This window comes from Hippopotamus amphibius, chromosome 5 (assembly GCF_030028045.1).
Source record: "Hippopotamus amphibius kiboko isolate mHipAmp2 chromosome 5, mHipAmp2.hap2, whole genome shotgun sequence".
NCBI lineage: Eukaryota > Metazoa > Chordata > Mammalia > Artiodactyla > Hippopotamidae > Hippopotamus > Hippopotamus amphibius.
This window is the reverse complement of record NC_080190.1, coordinates 75,355,282-75,372,082: the sequence shown is the minus strand read 5'-3', so window position 1 is coordinate 75,372,082 and position 16,801 is coordinate 75,355,282. Positions and strand designations below refer to the sequence as shown.

At 42.1% G+C, this 16,801-nt stretch overlaps 1 protein-coding gene across 2 annotated transcripts in view; it reads right to left on the bottom strand.

Annotated features, from left to right (window-relative positions):
• Positions 1 to 1,570: 1,570 nt before the first annotated feature.
• The window catches only part of CCDC6 (coiled-coil domain containing 6), a 105,449-nt gene continuing 90,218 nt past the window's right edge, over positions 1,571 to 16,801 (bottom strand). The window contains exons 8-9 of one of the 2 annotated variants that reach the window (XM_057735077.1): positions 6,932 to 6,972; positions 1,571 to 5,876 (exon numbers count right to left, since the gene is read on the bottom strand). In XM_057735077.1, the coding sequence (XP_057591060.1) occupies positions 5,682 to 5,876; positions 6,932 to 6,972 (236 nt within the window). In that variant the 3' untranslated portion in view covers positions 1,571 to 5,681. Of the gene's footprint in view, positions 5,877 to 6,931; positions 7,057 to 16,801 lie in introns of both variants that reach the window. The other variant, XM_057735076.1, reaches the window with a different exon arrangement.

The following is a 16,801-nucleotide window of genomic DNA, read 5'->3' as shown; positions in this document are numbered from 1 at the left end:
ATCTAAATACATTTAGCTCAAAAGCATTCAGTGTACTATAGAATTGGGGTGATGTGAAAGAATAAAAAACTTTAAAGGACAGAAATTCAACATCTCACATTGACATAAACATTGGACACAAATCATATTTGCCATGCAGTGACTTCTCCCTCTATTTCTAAAGAGTATGTTTAAAAGTTTGGGCCTGAATTAGACATTAGTGACTGAATATTTCTTAATTTACATAGCCCCATGTGTTAAAAGAAGGACCCAGATTTACCTACAGAGTTTTACATAAACACCAAAAAAGTTTCTAAACCAACCATTTCAATTTTAGAAGCACCATGTGGACACACAGCCTCTAGAAGGTACTGAAAGAAAAAAAGAAATGCACATACAACTCAAACTTTATAACTTAAACAATTGTTAAAGCACTTTGTTTTAAATCCCATTTTCTTCAAATTCTACCTGAAATAAGAATGGCTATCTTCGCTAGGTAGCTTAGAAAACTGAAGCTGGCAGATGAAGCCAAGTCCTGAACTCAGAGGTCCTGAATAATTTCTTGGTCAACATTTCCATCAAGTTACAACTAAAACCTCACTGCTATAAGAGGGGCAGTTTGAGATTTTGGTCAACTCACCAAATGACAAATCAAATTAAAAACTCTTTTCATTAACTAAGGGTTAATACAAGATCTTGCTTAAGTTAGAGCAAGTCAAGACTCGCTCAGGGTTTATTTAGCTCTTCAATATAGGAAAGGACCTAGATTTAAACAGCTGCACTCCTAAGACGGTGTCACAGCTGGGTTCTTGAAGACTATGCTGCTAGGGCAGGACCCTAAGCCTGTGCTTTTCCCCTACAGAGCATGGACTAACAGCTAGGGGCAACTCGTGTGAAACATCACCCCAAACACCCATTCTATCTTTCTACCTAAATGGACAGACATGGGAAGGACTTGTGTCTTATTGTGTATGCCTGTACTAGAGGGTGTCATCTTGATTTTCTCATCTTAGCAAGGCATATAGTGTTGTTATTTTACAGGTAAGGAATTTGAGTTCCAGAGAGATTAACTGAGCCAGTGAAGGAACCAGTACTCAAACCTAGACCTGATCCTAAAGCCATGCTTCCTATAAGTAGGAAGAGAAAACCATACAAATGGACTTAAAAAGTTAAGAATAAGCTCATATACTGAAGTAATTTCCAAAGTCTGACTACATATGTGCATGTATATACATATATTTAATTACTTACGGATAACATTTTGCAAACGAGTGTGGTTTTCCTTTCCTTTTCATGATCTCCTAGGTTTATGGTTTTCAAGTGAAATACAACACAGATGCGCAACAGCACACATCATAAACCACAGCTCAGTGAATTTTCAAAAACTCAATACAGCCACGTAACCAGCATCCTGATTGAGAAACAGAGTAGTACTAGTCCCTTTTGAGTCCGCGTCTTAAGTTCACTTTCTAAGGCAGCCTTTCGTGTTCAGAATCTAAGCTGGATGTCTACCAAAAGCCACAGGGAAACAATGTTCATTTTCCAACTCAAAGCCCAGAAAGAAAGAGATTAGGGTTTAACGCTCAAGAGGTTCATTTTAAAAAATTATCTTTATTTAGGTTTCTGATTCAGCACATGTATCAAAGACTAATCAACATAAAGAAGTAAATAAGACATTAATTGGAAGTCTTACATCTCTCTAAACTCTGACCAAGAATGTCAAGATTGCCACTGTTACCAAACTTCAACCTAGTCCAGCTGTAGACAAGCTATCATGAACGACGTAGAGTGTGCACAGATACACAGAGGCCAAAGACATGCTAGTACTTGGCTCTCCTCTCTTCCTTGTTGATGTCTTTCCACGGGACAGTCCACTTTTGCTTTCCATGCCTAGTTCCAAATAAAGTCCAAAGAAGGCTCAGGGTCAACCTGATCCAACACTCTTCTGGAGGAATGCATTCTCAAACCGTTGTGCCTGCAACCTTGTTTTTGCCAGGATGAAGTTCAGATCGAGATGTACTACAATCTAGATGACAGAGCAGACTAAGTCAAGAACTAAAGTTGAGCGGTAACCCGAGTTAAGGCATGAATGCACACACATGCGCGCACACACACAGCACCCACGCCATCATGAACACAGGATTCCTTCCATTGCCTAGCGCGAGGCAACCAGAAGGCCTTGGCAGTTAACCACAACTGCTGAGCATTCTGAAGCATGCTCCCCGTAGTTTTATGCTAACAGCTGTGTGTGTATGTTTTATCAAAAAAAGGAAAAAAGAAAGAAAACTTAAAAAAAAAAACCCAAAACCCCAAAACCAAAACCAACCCCCAAAACCTAAAAACCCCTTAATCTCTTACAATGGCTCTTGAGCATGGAACTCACGTAGCAGCGTCAATGGCTGGCTCTCTAGTGATTTGGAAATAAAAGGTTGTTTTACTATGTATTTCTTTGGTAGTCATCACTGCAGTTTTCAGTGTCAGTTACCTATAAGACAAGTACTAGATAGAAGATCGAGTTACGCAGAAATATTTTTCTGTACTGATAAGATAAAAATAGTGAGCTCTCCAAGCACAAGTTACTACGCTTTTCTTGTCTTATTGGGCATCCTCTACAAGCAAGGCTTCGTGCAGGAAAAGTTCGTGTCTACCTAACAAAGGGTGATATAGTCTATCTTCCTACAATTGAACAGTTCACAAAAATTCACATTATCCATTATTTCTGGTCAAATCAGAAGCCAATTACAAAGGGGCAGCAAGCACTTGGTGTCAAAGCCACATTCTGGTCACACATTCATTCCATGGTTGTGGGCAGTCTCTCAGGAGCTCAGAATTTAAAACTCCTTTCAATTAACAAAGGAGCAAGTTGAATCAAATCTTAAATACTTCCACCATCTGCCAAATCTCTAGAAGTCTGTCTAGAATGCCAGCGTGCTGGATGAGAGAGATTGGTTCAGAGCCCAGAGAGGCATCAGGTGTTAGGGAAAGTGATTTGGTTTTGTATAAAAGGCATGGTCATCTGGTGACGAGTACTTATTCTATTAGCAGCACAGTGGTAGCCAAGGGTCTCTGTCAGCTAGACAGGAAAATGAAGCTACTGAACCTGCTGTGGCTCCCACCTGCCTTCCGAGGCCTCTGGGAGTCAGTCCAGGGTTGCCGTGGGAGGGTGGGCAACAGGAATGGCAGGAACCGCGTTCAGCCCCCACAAGAAGCGCCCAAGGTAAGCCAGCTTGGGCTTGGGGTCGGAATCTTCAGGGCCCCTGGGGGGCTAAACCATTGCCAAGGAGCTGCCCTAGCAGGTACTGCCCGAGTGTGACAGGTTCCACACGGGGTCATAACACACTCGAACAGGACATGACACAGCATCAGTTCAAAAGAGTAGTGTTTGTTCTATTAATCCAGAACGTCACCGGGAGAGGCAACTCGCTTTATGGTGGGAAAGGGCTGTCTGAAGGAGCTGCGCTTTCTTTTGCAATGAAATGACTAGTCTAGGGAAACCGGTGCTACATTTCTGTAGAAGTCTGGATGTCAAGAACCTGTCTCTAAAAGACATTTATCAGAACTGTTTGCTCACTCCAAGTGCTTTTTCAGCCACCACAGGGCAATGTTCTGACTTTTGTGCTTTCAGGAGGTCACTAAATTGCCAGCAAGCAGAGGGAAGATCATTACATCTTGGACTTTTCTTGTTTGAGCACCAGACACTATCCAACAGCACTGAAATCTACAGTCTCGTGTAAGATTCTCGTAAACATATACCATGCTTCTCCTATAAGGAAAACTGAGAACTGTACCACGCAGGCAATGTCTGTTCGCCTGCTCTCAGGATTCCTCAACACGGCCAGGTGTCAGGAGGGACGGTGAGCTGTTGGTGAAATCCCTGGGCTGGACAGGACCCCATCTGACTGAATTAAAAACCTCAAGCCTCAATAACTAAATGCCAAACTTCTTGCCCATATTTGAAAACTGTACTATGATCATGTATATTACACATTATAAATAAAATTTATATAGACCTATAATTTCTTTCAAACGATTGAGGAGTGACGCTCTCAGTTTGAAGGTGGAAACTGAAAGAGCTAAAAAAAAAAAAAACCTATCGTTGCTTTTACTCTCAAGTTCTTAAGATGCTAGTCAAAATCAAACACTATACGCCAACAAGACTTTTTCTCATTCTGTAACTCTTAAATATGCAATCGAAGGCAAAAACGGAGGTTGCTTCTCTACTGTACAATATTAAATATCTACAATGTCATGGTTCCTTATGCTTAGGCGTGTGTTCAGTAAAGAGCTAGCTATTAGAGATGGTTGTCACAGAACACGGACTCAAAAATTACGGATAAATTAATTTTCAGTTCTCTGATTATATCCAACAGATACACAGTCTCATCATAAAATATACATTCTCTAGTAAGTTATTTTTGTCTACAGCATATATAAATATGCAAACACAGGTGGTAAAAATCACTTTACTACCAAAGTACAAAATAGTAACTGCTGAAAAGCCAAAATAAAGGTGTTGCAAGTGTTAAGAAAAGAGTGACTCACGGTGTTCCACTTTAAAGTGAAACCAAACGATTTATTTGTGCTAAATGAATGGAAATAACGCATTCAGGATATACTTCTTTGTACACTGCACTTGCTTTTACTGGGCGAAATAAGCAGTCAATGCTAATGTGCTACTTTCCTCTACGCCTCTTTCCTGCCAAGCAATAAAGTATTCCGTGGCCATTATGCCGAGATATTCCTATAATGTTCATTTCAAATAGTATTTTCTAATAGTATTTTGCACCTTTAAAATATTTGTTCGAACTCTATTTTAGGGGAACACAAGTAAAGAATGGAAAGGGAAAATAGCTGTTTTTGTTACAATCACATTGCCTTCTGCAGCAGAAATCACGCCACACGTTCTAATCAGCCATGGCAACCATTGGTGGGTAGGACAACAGTTATCCACTCATGGGAGAGGGGGCCAGTTTGGGTAGGTTAACATCAGGGATAAAGAAACAATCACACCTGGATATACAGTAATTATCTGTCCCCTGTATGTGGAAAAGGTACAGCCGTGTGATCCAATACTTCAGGAGATCTGTTTCACAAGAGACATGGATGCTGAGATACACTGAAATAACCCATACAAAGCGGACCTGTAGAAAGCTCTATTAAACACTGTCTTGGGCTCTGATCCATCTGACTTCCCATTCTATACCGAGAGCTAGATTTTCAAAGGTCTGAACTGTAGTGCTAAATTACTGGTATGCTTGGTAAACACCATTATAATGGGGGAAGGGGTAATAACAGCTCAGTTATTTCCTGCAAATTCATGGAAAAAAAATATAAAAAAGATATCCCTTTTTATTTTACAAACCTAAAAGCCAGGAAAATGAAGCTCTGGGGCCAAGCAAAACATTGCACACCGCTGCTGAACTACCAAATACTCGAATAGCCGATGTCCCAGCCAGGGAATGGACGCACATGTAGATTCAAGTAAAACACCGGTGGAAAGAGTTGTCTGTTTAGTGTTGTAGACCCACAACACTGGCTGCGTTTCCGACACACATTTACAACACAATGAATAGTGAAGCCTAGATAACCTCAGTGCAAATAAGTCAGATCCAAATATGCCAGGGAAGGAAGCCTTTGGCGTCGAGGCGACGGCTCCACGGTACGAACGAGTCCCACCGTGAGGTTCGGCCTGCGCACATGCATTAAGGCTGGGAGGAGGGGTGCACCGAATGTTGCGAGGGGGCGGGCTGCGAGGCGGCTGCCGAGGGCACCGCGGGCTGCACGGGCGGCGGAGGCGGAGGAGGCGGTGGCTGGACGGGGGTCTGTGTGTTGGGAGACGGAGGCGGCGTGGGCCGTTTGAACTTGTCAGGGCTGTTGCTCCTCCGCGGTGAAGGCCTCTGCAGAGAGGACAGGAACAGCAGGTCAGACCAGGCACAGACGGCTCATCCCTACCCCTGGCTGACTCGGCGCCGCGGCTGCCCCGAGGCGGGCCAACAGAGACAAAGCAGCAGCTACGTCCCGGGCCATCCCTATCGGTTTCTGAACTCGTCATGAAAACTTCAACATGGCGGAGGCTACGCGGACACCTATGAGAAAGCTATGCAGCATCCCTGTGACAGGTGCATTGACCAAGCGACTGCACTTGGACCCTTCCATGAGACAGTCCTAAAATTAAAAGACAGCTGTCGCCTCCTCCCCTTAAATCTCTTCTGTCCCTTGTATGTCTCCGGTTCTTCCATCTCTCAAACAAGTTTTCAATATCCTGAAAGCTACGGCTCAACCAAAAATGTTCCTGCTTTTACATAAAGCTCATCAAACCGGCAAAACAGCTTCAGAAATATCTTAAATGCTTTTTTTGTAGAATACAGTTCTTCTTTTCAAGATTCCCTCATTGAGAATACCACCAATTCCACCCTATTCTCAAACTCCTGTTAGCAACAACCGGTCTGTTAGTCAACTAAATAGCCAGCTCTAAAGCAAACCCTGCCCTGAGTAGAGTTTGAACCAGATACACTTAGGGTTCCTTCCAATTCCAGGAAAGAAAATTCTGGGTGAAACTAGAAACAAGTCTAGCTTCAGAAAGAATACTGAGTGAACTGTGAAGGTGTGGACAATAAATATTTTAGACATTATGGCAACCGACAATAATTCGCTATGGCAAGGAGCTGGCCCAAGTTCAATGAAGGCATTGGCTGGAGTTCAAATTATGTTTCACAAAGGGCAATTTTTCATAGAAAGTGAAGGTGAAGTTTTGCCTCCTGGGAAGGATTTTAGTTTCAACACCAGAATGCGGCATCAAACTGTTGGGAGGTCTCAAGAAGTTAAAGGTGAACTGAAGGAAGGAAGGAAGAAAAAAGGTAAATGTTGAGGGCATCAATGGTGGCTCCCAAACAGGACTAGTTGCTACCACCATCAGGAGTAAAGCACTGCTTCCTGCCCCGCGGATACTTACTGTGATACCGTGGGATGCTCCCATATGCTGCACATGAAGACCTGGGGAATTGTAATAAGACATTCCGGCTCTAGTCAGTGAAGTTGGTGGCGTGAAACCAACTGTATGACTTGCATACGAGAGACCTGAAATATAACAACTTGTAAGTATTATTCCAAACTCAACTATCTGGTGTCTTTAAGCATCTAAGAGGCTTTAAAATGCACAAGTTCTTGGTCACCCACAAAAATGCAAACAGATGAGAGGCGTGGTGGGCTCACCAAATGGTCTGCTGGACAGATAACAAGGGATATAAAAGTCAAGCCCTGGAACAAAATAGACAGCCCAGAAATAAGTGCACGCATTAATGGCCAGATGTTCTTCCACGAAGGTGCCAGGAATATGTAATGGGGAACAAATGGTGCTGGGAGAACTAGAGATTCATGTGCAAAAGGAATGAAACTGGAGCCCTGTCTTACACCACACACAAAAACAACTCGAAATGGATTAAAGACCTAAACATAAGATCTGAAACCATAAAAATCCTAGAAGGAAACACAGGGGGAAAGCTTTATGACATTGGTCTTGGCAATGATTTCTTAGATATGACACCAAAAGCACAGCCACAAAAGCAAATAAAAATAGCCAAGTGGGACTACAGCATACTAGAAAGCTTTAGCTCAGCAAAGGAAATAATCGATAGAAAGGTAACCTGTGGAATGGGAGAAAATATTTACAAACCATATATCAGATAGGGATTAGTATCCAAAATATATAAGGAACTCCTACAACTCAAAAGCAGATAAGCAAATAACTTGATTAAAAAATGGGCAGAGGACCTGCATAGATACTTTTCCAAAGAAGACATACAGATGGCCAACAGACACATGAAAAGATACTCAACATCACTAACCATCAGGAAAAAGCAAATCAAAACCACAACAGGATATCACCTTACACCGGTTAGGATGGCTATTATAAAAAATAAAAAAATATTTTTAAAGTGTTGGCTCGCAGGAGGCAGGGGATATGGGGATAGATGTATAAATACAGCTGATTCACTTTGTTGTACAGCAAAAACTGGCACAACGGTGTAAAGCAATTATATTCTAATAAAGAGCTTAAAAAAAGTGTTGGCAAGGGTGTGGAGAAAAGGGAACACTGTGCGCTGCTGATGGGAATGTAAATTGGTGCAGCCACTATGGAAAACAGTGTGGAATTTCCTCAAAAATTAAAACTAGAACTACCACATGATCCAGCAATCCTACTTCTGGGTATTTATCCAAAAAAGTTGAAAACAGGATCTTGAAATTTGTACCCATGTGTTCACTGCAATCCTATTCATAGTAGCCAAAAAGTAGCAACAACCTAAACATTCATTAACAGATGAGTGGATAAAGAAAACATGGTATATATGTGCAATGGAATATTACTCAACCTTTAGAAAAAAGAAAACGCTTTTTAGAAAGAACATGGATGAACCTGGAGGACATTATGAGAACTGACATGCGCCAGTCACAGGAGGACAGATACTTCACGATACCACATACGTGAGGGATCTAGGTCAAACGCACAGAAGCAGAGAGCACAACGCTGGCTGCCAGGGGCTGGGGGTAGAGGAAATGGGGCATGATTGTTCGATGGGCATAAAGTTTCAATTTCATAAGAATAAGTTCTGGCGATCTGCTGCAGAACATTGTGTCTATTTAACAGGACTGTACTGTACAGTTAAAAATGTGTGAAGAGGGACTTCCTAGGTGGCGCAGTGGTAAAGAATCCACCTGCCAATGCAGGGGACATGGGTTCGAGCCCTGTCCTGGGAAGATTCAACATTCCACAGAGCAACTAAGCCCGTGTACCACAACTACTGAGCCTGTGCTCTAGAGCCCGTGAGCCACAACTATTGAGCCTGTGTGCCGCAACTACTGAAGCCCACGCGCCTAGGGCCCGTGCTTCACAACAAGAGAAGCCACTACAATGAGGAGCTTGCGCACCACAATGAAGAGTCACCCCTGCTCACAGCAACTAGAGAAAGCCCGTGTGCAGCAACGAAGACCCAACGCAGACAATAAATAAATAAAATAAATAAATTTATAAAAAAATAAAGAACTAAATGAGATATCTTGACAATAGCTCAAAAATGGAGAATATTAATAAAGAAAATTAAAAAAAAATTTTTTTTAAATGTGTGAAGAGGGTAGATCTCATGTTAAGCGTTCTTATCTCAGTTAAAAAAAAACAAAGTCAAGCCTTGACAGGAGTCCAACTGAGATGTACAAAAATAGAAGACATGAGAAGAAATGAGAGTAAAGCGGAAAAAATAGAGCAAAGGGGTAAAAATCAGATGCAGGAGAAGGGCAAGTGTCAAAAGATACACCAATACTAATGAACACCATTGTGTGTGTACAGCAGCCACAAAGGCAAACAAAAAATCACTAATGAGAACGTGGCAACTTCAGGATATTCAAAGAAGAAAACAAAAAGCCCTATATATGCCAGTGTTCCCCGCCAAAGGCTAATATTTAAGGAAGAAACACCCTCAGCCCACTGTAATATTCTACATGGTCTTCATCTAGGACCCCAGAATCAGCTCTAAAGTTTAAAGTACAGAGTCTCCTTACTATTACACAGATCTGGGCTGGGGTCCAAACAGCCATATTTTCTTCAAATATTCCAGAACTGATTGTCACCCGTGTGCAGCCTAAGCAGCCCTGGTCTTTGCGAGTTAGGTGCAGATGGTCCCGGGGTCTGTGGCATCACTTATTTATCACTGTGTGCATGTAGTTATCTTCACATCTTTGAGTCCCCAGCATCTGCCAGGCTATCTAGCACAGGGTAAGCTCCATACGAATGAATGGAGTAAAGTGGAAACAAAGGAGCAATTTGGGGAGTCTGGATAGAATCGTCTCTATCGTCAGTCACTCTATAGCTAAGGTCACTGCTGGATGCCAAGCATCATGAACTTCACTTACGTTCTTTCTGAATTATACAAAAACAAGAAGCTGTTAAAGGTGCTTTTCTTTCTTCTTTTTTAATTTAATTTTTTTTTTCCTTTTTGGCTGCACTGCATGGCATGTGGGATCTTAATTCCCTGACCAGGGATCAAACCCATGTTCCCTGCAGTGGAAGTGCACAGTCTTAACCACAGGACCACCAAGAAAGTCCCTAAAGATGCTTTTCTCTTTCCCTCTCTCTTTCTCTCTTTCTCTCTATCTTTATTTTTATTTTTGGCTGCATTGCATCTTCATTGCTGCGTGCGGTCTTTCTCTAGTTGTGGCGAGTGGGGGCTACTCTTCACTGCAGTGCATGGGCTTCTGTTGTTGCACAGCATGGGCTCTAGGTGCATGGGCTTCAGCAGTTGCAGCACACGGGCTCAGCAGCTGTGGCTCGTGGGCTCTAGGGTACACGGGCTTCAGCAGTTGTGGCACACGGGCTTAGTTGCTCTGCAGCATGTGGGATCTTCCCAGATCAGGGATCGAACCTGTGTCCCCTGCACTGGCAGGAGGATTCTTAACCACTGCATCCCCAGGGAAGTCCCAAGATGCTTTTCTATAGTGTCTTTTGACTTCCATGGGTGAGCCATGCAGCCACCACATCTACCTTTTGTTGTCCTGTCCCAGAATTTGTCTGGGCCCTCAACATCTATTCTTAAGGATTTTATCTTGGTTTGACTGTCAACTAGTGTGCTGCTTTCTATTTGACATATCTCCCCTTCCAACTGTAGATTTTTGGTTCACGTTTATAAAATGGAGGTCTGGGGTAAAGCACAAGTCTTTGGGGAGCTCAATGGTCATTTACTGTGATTTGTATTTGTACTGCAACGATTTCGTTCAGCTTGGGGAGGGAAGAAGAGGTTTTTTTTAAAACAGCTTTGGGGAATATAACCCTAATTCTATTTCTTATGAAAGAGATGAAATTTAAGAGAAAAGCTTTGAAAGCAGATCCTTATCCCCAGATAGAGAAGCTCAGGGGGTTTGATTCGTAATAATAAATAAGATCAAGCCCACTGCCCAGTATTACAAGGTTAATTATGAGTATGTTAAACTGCTAATCAAAAATCTTCAAAGATTCCCCACTGCCTACCTAAATTATTTTAAAAAATCCCTTCTCTGGCTATTAAAAAGGCCTGCATTTGGCTCCAAACTATCTCCTGATGTCCTAGGTCAGTGGTTCTCAATACTGAGAATCAAAGCTCTCTTCTGACCCCAAATCAAATGAATCCAAACCTACGGGGAGGAGGGCCCCAGGGCAGCCGGTGATAAGAACCAGTGACCCTATCACTCTTGATTCTGTTCATTCTGTGGCCTCTGCCAGTCTTCTCTTTACTGCAGGACTTGGTTCTTCCTTCTCCCCATGTCAATCAGGACCTCACTCAGCCTTTGAAGGGGCAAAGAGCCCAGACTCTAGAACCAACTGCCATATTATCTGGGGCTCTAGTTCTGTACTTAGTGCTGGACGACAGTGGACTTTAGATCCCTCAGCTGTGAAATGGGATTAGCAGAGTGACTGCACAAGGTTGTTGCGAGGATGAAGTGAGTGCCTGGCACAAATGAGGGCTCAGTATGTTTCAATTCATTAACCTCTCCTTCAGGGCTCATCTCAAAAGCTCTCTAAGCTGGTAGCTCTCTCTTCTTTGAAACTCTCTTTAAATTAGTTAGCTTTTTTAAAAAAATTATTATACCTTTTAACTTTATCAGAACTTTTGAAATAGTTTATGATTCATAAGAACTTGAAAAAATACTACAGGGTCCCTGTCTACCCTTCACCAACTTCCCCCAGTGATACCTTACATAACCATAGCACATTGTCAAAACCAGAAAATTGACAATGGTCCAATACAAGTGACTAAGGTAAAGACTTTGTTTGGATTTCATCAGTTCTTAATGTACTCTTCTGCGCGCCTGTGTGCGCGTGTGCATACAGCTGTAATTTTATCACCTGTGTAGATCCAAGTAATTATCACCACAATCAGGATATAGAATTTTTACAAAACCACAAACTTCTTTAAATTAGTGCCTTTAACAGTCACACCCTCTCTCTAATCCTGACCCCAGGCAATGACTGATGTGTTCTCCATCACTGTAATTCTGTCACTTTGAGAATGTTATAGATATGAAATCACATTTCGAGATTAGTTTTTATCCACATAATGCCCCTGTGGACCCATGCAAGATAATTCCTGTTTAGTGCTGGGTAGTATGTCATTGAGTGGATGTTCCACAACTTAACTTTTTAGGGGATGTAAAATACATAAAACTCATTACACTTGGTCTTGTATTAACAGTACCTTATTTCTTGTGTTTTCTCCCCTACTTCCCTAGGCCCTATAAGCTCTTAGAGGCCAGAGACCATGTCTTATTAGTTTTTGTTTTCCCTGAAGTTCTAATCATCATGCATCTGACCCAGGAATATAATAAAGGATAAGAATCCCAAAAAACCTGGGTAGAAAATATCTCCTAAACAGGATACTGTGGCTTTATGAAGCTTTTGCTGGAATAAACTGCTTTTGCTGTGCTACAGATATGCACTAACTAGAGTAAAAATTGTAAGATTTATTTCATTGTCCACAAGCTCAAGACTACAAATTTTAAAGATGACTCATGAAAAACAGTTCATGGCCAAAAACCATTAAGCAAAATGAAATAAGATACCAAAATGTATAATCCATAGAAAACCAACTACCTAAAGGAAAATTGCCAAGAGGTGGGGGGGAGAGGGAGAGGAGACTCTTGAAAACACTAAAATATTAACACTGCCTTTGGATAAAAAGATTCTGGATGATTTTATTTCTGCTTCTTTATACCTTTCTGACTGCCCCTAAATTCCCTCTAATAAATCTTTGCTAAAGGAAAAAAAAAATCATAGAGCTAAACTAAAAGTAGGCATCTTCTGTTCCTTTGAAGATTATTTTAGTTCCTTATGTCATACATGAAAACATACATGCATGTTTACTGTCTCTGTAAACATTCATATGCTAGAGATATGATTTCCTCTTTAATTCTCTAATCTGGCTTTGTCCCCATCACTGCATCAAGGCTGCTCTTGCCAAGGTCAGCAGTGCTTCCATGCTGCCAGCTGCACTGCTACTCTCCACTCCTCACTGCACCTGACTTTGGGGCAACAAGGGACAGAGCTGACCCCTCCCTTCTTGCTGAAATGCTTTGTCTTAATCTCAGTGACACTGGATACTGGTTTTCCTTCCCCTTCCCTGGTAGCAACTTCCCAATCTCCTCTGCCAGATTTCCTCCTGCTCCTGACCTCTAAATATTACAGTCACTTCAGGATGAGACAGAGGGATTTTACTCTTCTCCCTCTATCTTCCATGACTAGGTGATCTCATCTATGTTAGTAGCTTTCTTTAAAATAAATTTTTCATTTTAGAAAAGTTTTCAGTTTACAGAAAAGTGGCAAAAATAGTACAGAGAGTTCCTGCAACTCACACATTCAGGTTTTTATTATTATTATTATTATTATTATTATTATTATTATTATTATTTGGCTGAGCCCTGTGGCTTGTGGGAATTTAGTTCCAACCAGGGATCGAACCCAGGCCCTCAACAGTGAAAGCACAGTCCAGTCCTAACCACTGGACCACCAGGGACTTCCGACAGATTCCCTATTATTAACTTCTTATGCCAGTGTGGTACCTTCAACACAACTAACAGATCAACGCTCACACATCATCATTCGTTCAGGTCCATATGCTACATGGATTTCCTGAGGTTTTACCTAACGTCCTCTTCCTGTTTCAGGAACCCATTTAGGATATCACGTTCTATTTAGTTGTCATGTCTCCTTAGGCACCTCTCGGCTGAGATAGTTCCTCAAATTTCTTTGATTTTGATGACCGTGTCACTTTTAAGGTGTATTGATCAGGTATTTTATAGACAGACTGTCCCTCTACTGTCTGACATTTTCCACATGGTTAGACTGGGGTGATGGGTTTTGGGGAGGAAGACTACAGAGGTAAAGGGCCCTTCTCATCACATTGTATCAAGGATACATACTAGTGACATGACTGACCACTGTTGATGTTGACCTTGATCTCCTGGCTGAGGCAGTGTCTGTCAAGTTTCTCCACTGTAAAGACACTCATTTCCCTCCTCCCTTTCGCACTGTATTCTCTGCAAGGACGTCCCTATCTGCAGCCTCTGTTTAAAGAGTAGGGAGCCATTTCCACTTCTGTGAGGATGGAATATCTACGTCAATTACTTGGAATTCTTCTGTATTGGAGATCCATCTCTTTCCCCTTGTTTATTTACTTAGTCATTTATTCATATCAGTGTGAACCGGTGGATATTTGTTTTATGTTTGGGTTATAATCTAACATTACATTATTCTATTGTTCAAATTGTTCCAGTTTTGGCCTTTGGGAGCCCTTTCAGTTAGCTCCTGTGTCTCTTGGACCTGTCCTCATCTTTTTGGGGTTTTTTTTTGAGTTTCTCCTTACTTTCTGGCATTACCAGATCATCCAGGTTCATCTTATATATTCCCTGCCCCAGGCCCTAGAAACATCCATTTCTTTAAGGAGCCCTAGTTCTTTCCATCAGAGAATGGAATTAGAAACCAAGATCTGGGCAGTGGGTATGCTTGTTGCTAGTGAGGTGTAGATCTCATTACTCCCCATTCCTGATGTAGAAAAATACTCTAACTGGGAAGGTCTTTGTCTTAGGTTATGTAAAATAGTGAACAACTTGGGAAAAAAAACTGTTGAAAAAATAATACTGTCCCTCTATATAATCCACAGGTATAAGTTCACATATAAGCAAGAAGAGGATTTTTCATAAGTTCTGGGAAACGTACCTTTCAATCAAATTGTGAGACAGCCCTCAAAATATTCCAAGTCAGTGAAAATGCAAGACTGCCAGTGTCAACCAGAAAGGGTAAGGGAAGAAGAGCCAACGTGATTAAAATGGAAGCGAAAACTTATGCAAACACCATAATTCCTCTAAAAAGTGATCAGATATTCTTAACACTGAGAACCACAAATTCTTCCAATAAGAAACACAGTGAAAAGGAAACTTGAAAATTCAGATTTTGCCAATGTATTATGTATGCAGTGGACTAGATTAGGAGTAATTCTACTGCCAAATAGGATTAGAATCTACTTTGATGATATTATAGAGCTTAAAATTGGATACAAATGTTCTCACAAGGCTGGCTGAAAGAAAAAAAAAATCTAGGTGTTAGTTATTATGATGTAGTTTAAGGGAAAACCAACTAGCTTGTCTATACAAGCAATTCCCACAGAATAGGAACGGGGGCAATGAAAGCCAAAATTCCGTGCATGGAATAAAATCTTCCTGCAGAGTATCTGTTACCATAGAAGTTAATATTCCCAACCAAGGTCTCACTTTTGTTTCTCTCTTCCTTCAATGACCACACTATATTTAATGAATTAGAACTTACATGCCTTTAGGTTTAAGTACATCAAAGACAACATTAAATTATACTTAACATGAATCAGCATCACTACCAACTATAAAGCCTCCCTCCTTCTTGCTTGTTCCTAACTCATGACTCCTTTTTATATCAGTAAATCAGGAAGCAAAGTTGACCTTTATCCTGGTAACAGAACCCAAGCACTATTTGGGGAAACCTGGGAGGCAGCTAGGGAGAGAAGCTTCTGGAGAGACCTCAAGGCCACTGCAGAGCAGGAGGAACAGATTCGGGAACATCCTTTGGGCAAGAACAAGTGATGATTGTGCTGTGGATCCAGAGTCCTTTCGGCTTGTAAACAGCCCATCTTCACCCTGACAGACGCCGGAGAGCGTGCCGGCTCCAAGTGGACAAAAGCTGCCACACTTTGTGTTGGACTTTTAAAAAAATGACCCCTCTTACAGAAACAAAACGTCACCGCAGCGCAGTGCTGGGCTGGATGCCACACTCACAAAACCAAGCCCCTTCTACTCCCCGACTGTCCACAGCCACCTGCAAAGCTACAGCCCTTCCCCTTGGTCAACCCGGTGCCTAATTATTACAATGGGCAAAATGAGAAGTCACCCTAACACGAAGCTGTTTTACTGTCCAAGACAACAAAACCTTTTTGCTGCCACCCTTCGGAGCCGTCACCGCACTTCATTCTGCTGTGAAACTGCTCCTCCAACTCGCGCCCCCCCCCACCCCCCCAAACACTTTTTTCCCCAACTCTGTTGAAAATCTGTTTACCAGTGAGCACAAGAAGACCAGCCTGAACACTTCAGTCACAAGACACAATCTCTTGGCCAACTACCTTTTCTTCCCTCCCTCTACTCCACTCGCCACCCCCACCCCGCCCCCGCTTCCTCTTTCTTCCCTGCTGGATCATTTACTTGCCCTCCTGGCCTGAAGGCCCCACGCTGTGCGGGTACTGAGCCAGAGACCCTGGGGAGAGAGTGTTTCAGGGTCAGATGAAGACAAGCATGCCTTTGAGGGAAAGGCTTCTGAGGAGCAGAGCCAGAGGCAGAAGCGAAGCCAGTTCCTTCTTGCGTGGCCTGCCTACTAGGACTGAGACCCACTCACCCATCACTGGAAATAGCAGGGGGCAGCTCCTGCTCGAAAGGACACAGGCTTTGGAAACAAGACACGCCCTGCCTGGCCACTGCCACTTCCTGCCATGTGACCAGTAGCTACGGAACCTCCGAATCATGGCTTCCTCAATTTTAACATGACACTGCGTTAATTATTCTGAGGATAAAAAGGAGATGATGTATGTAGAACATAATGAGAGAACCCATAAAAGATGCACCTTAGAAATCTACCCAAGGTTTTTGTCAGTCCACTGGCACTTAAAATCACAATCAAAGACAGTCTTTTTAAAAAGGTTTTTTAGAGTTAAATTACTTTTTTGGTTCCAGAAAAACTGAAGAAAACCACCAGCTGACACTGTAATATTTATGTTTAAAAATTTCA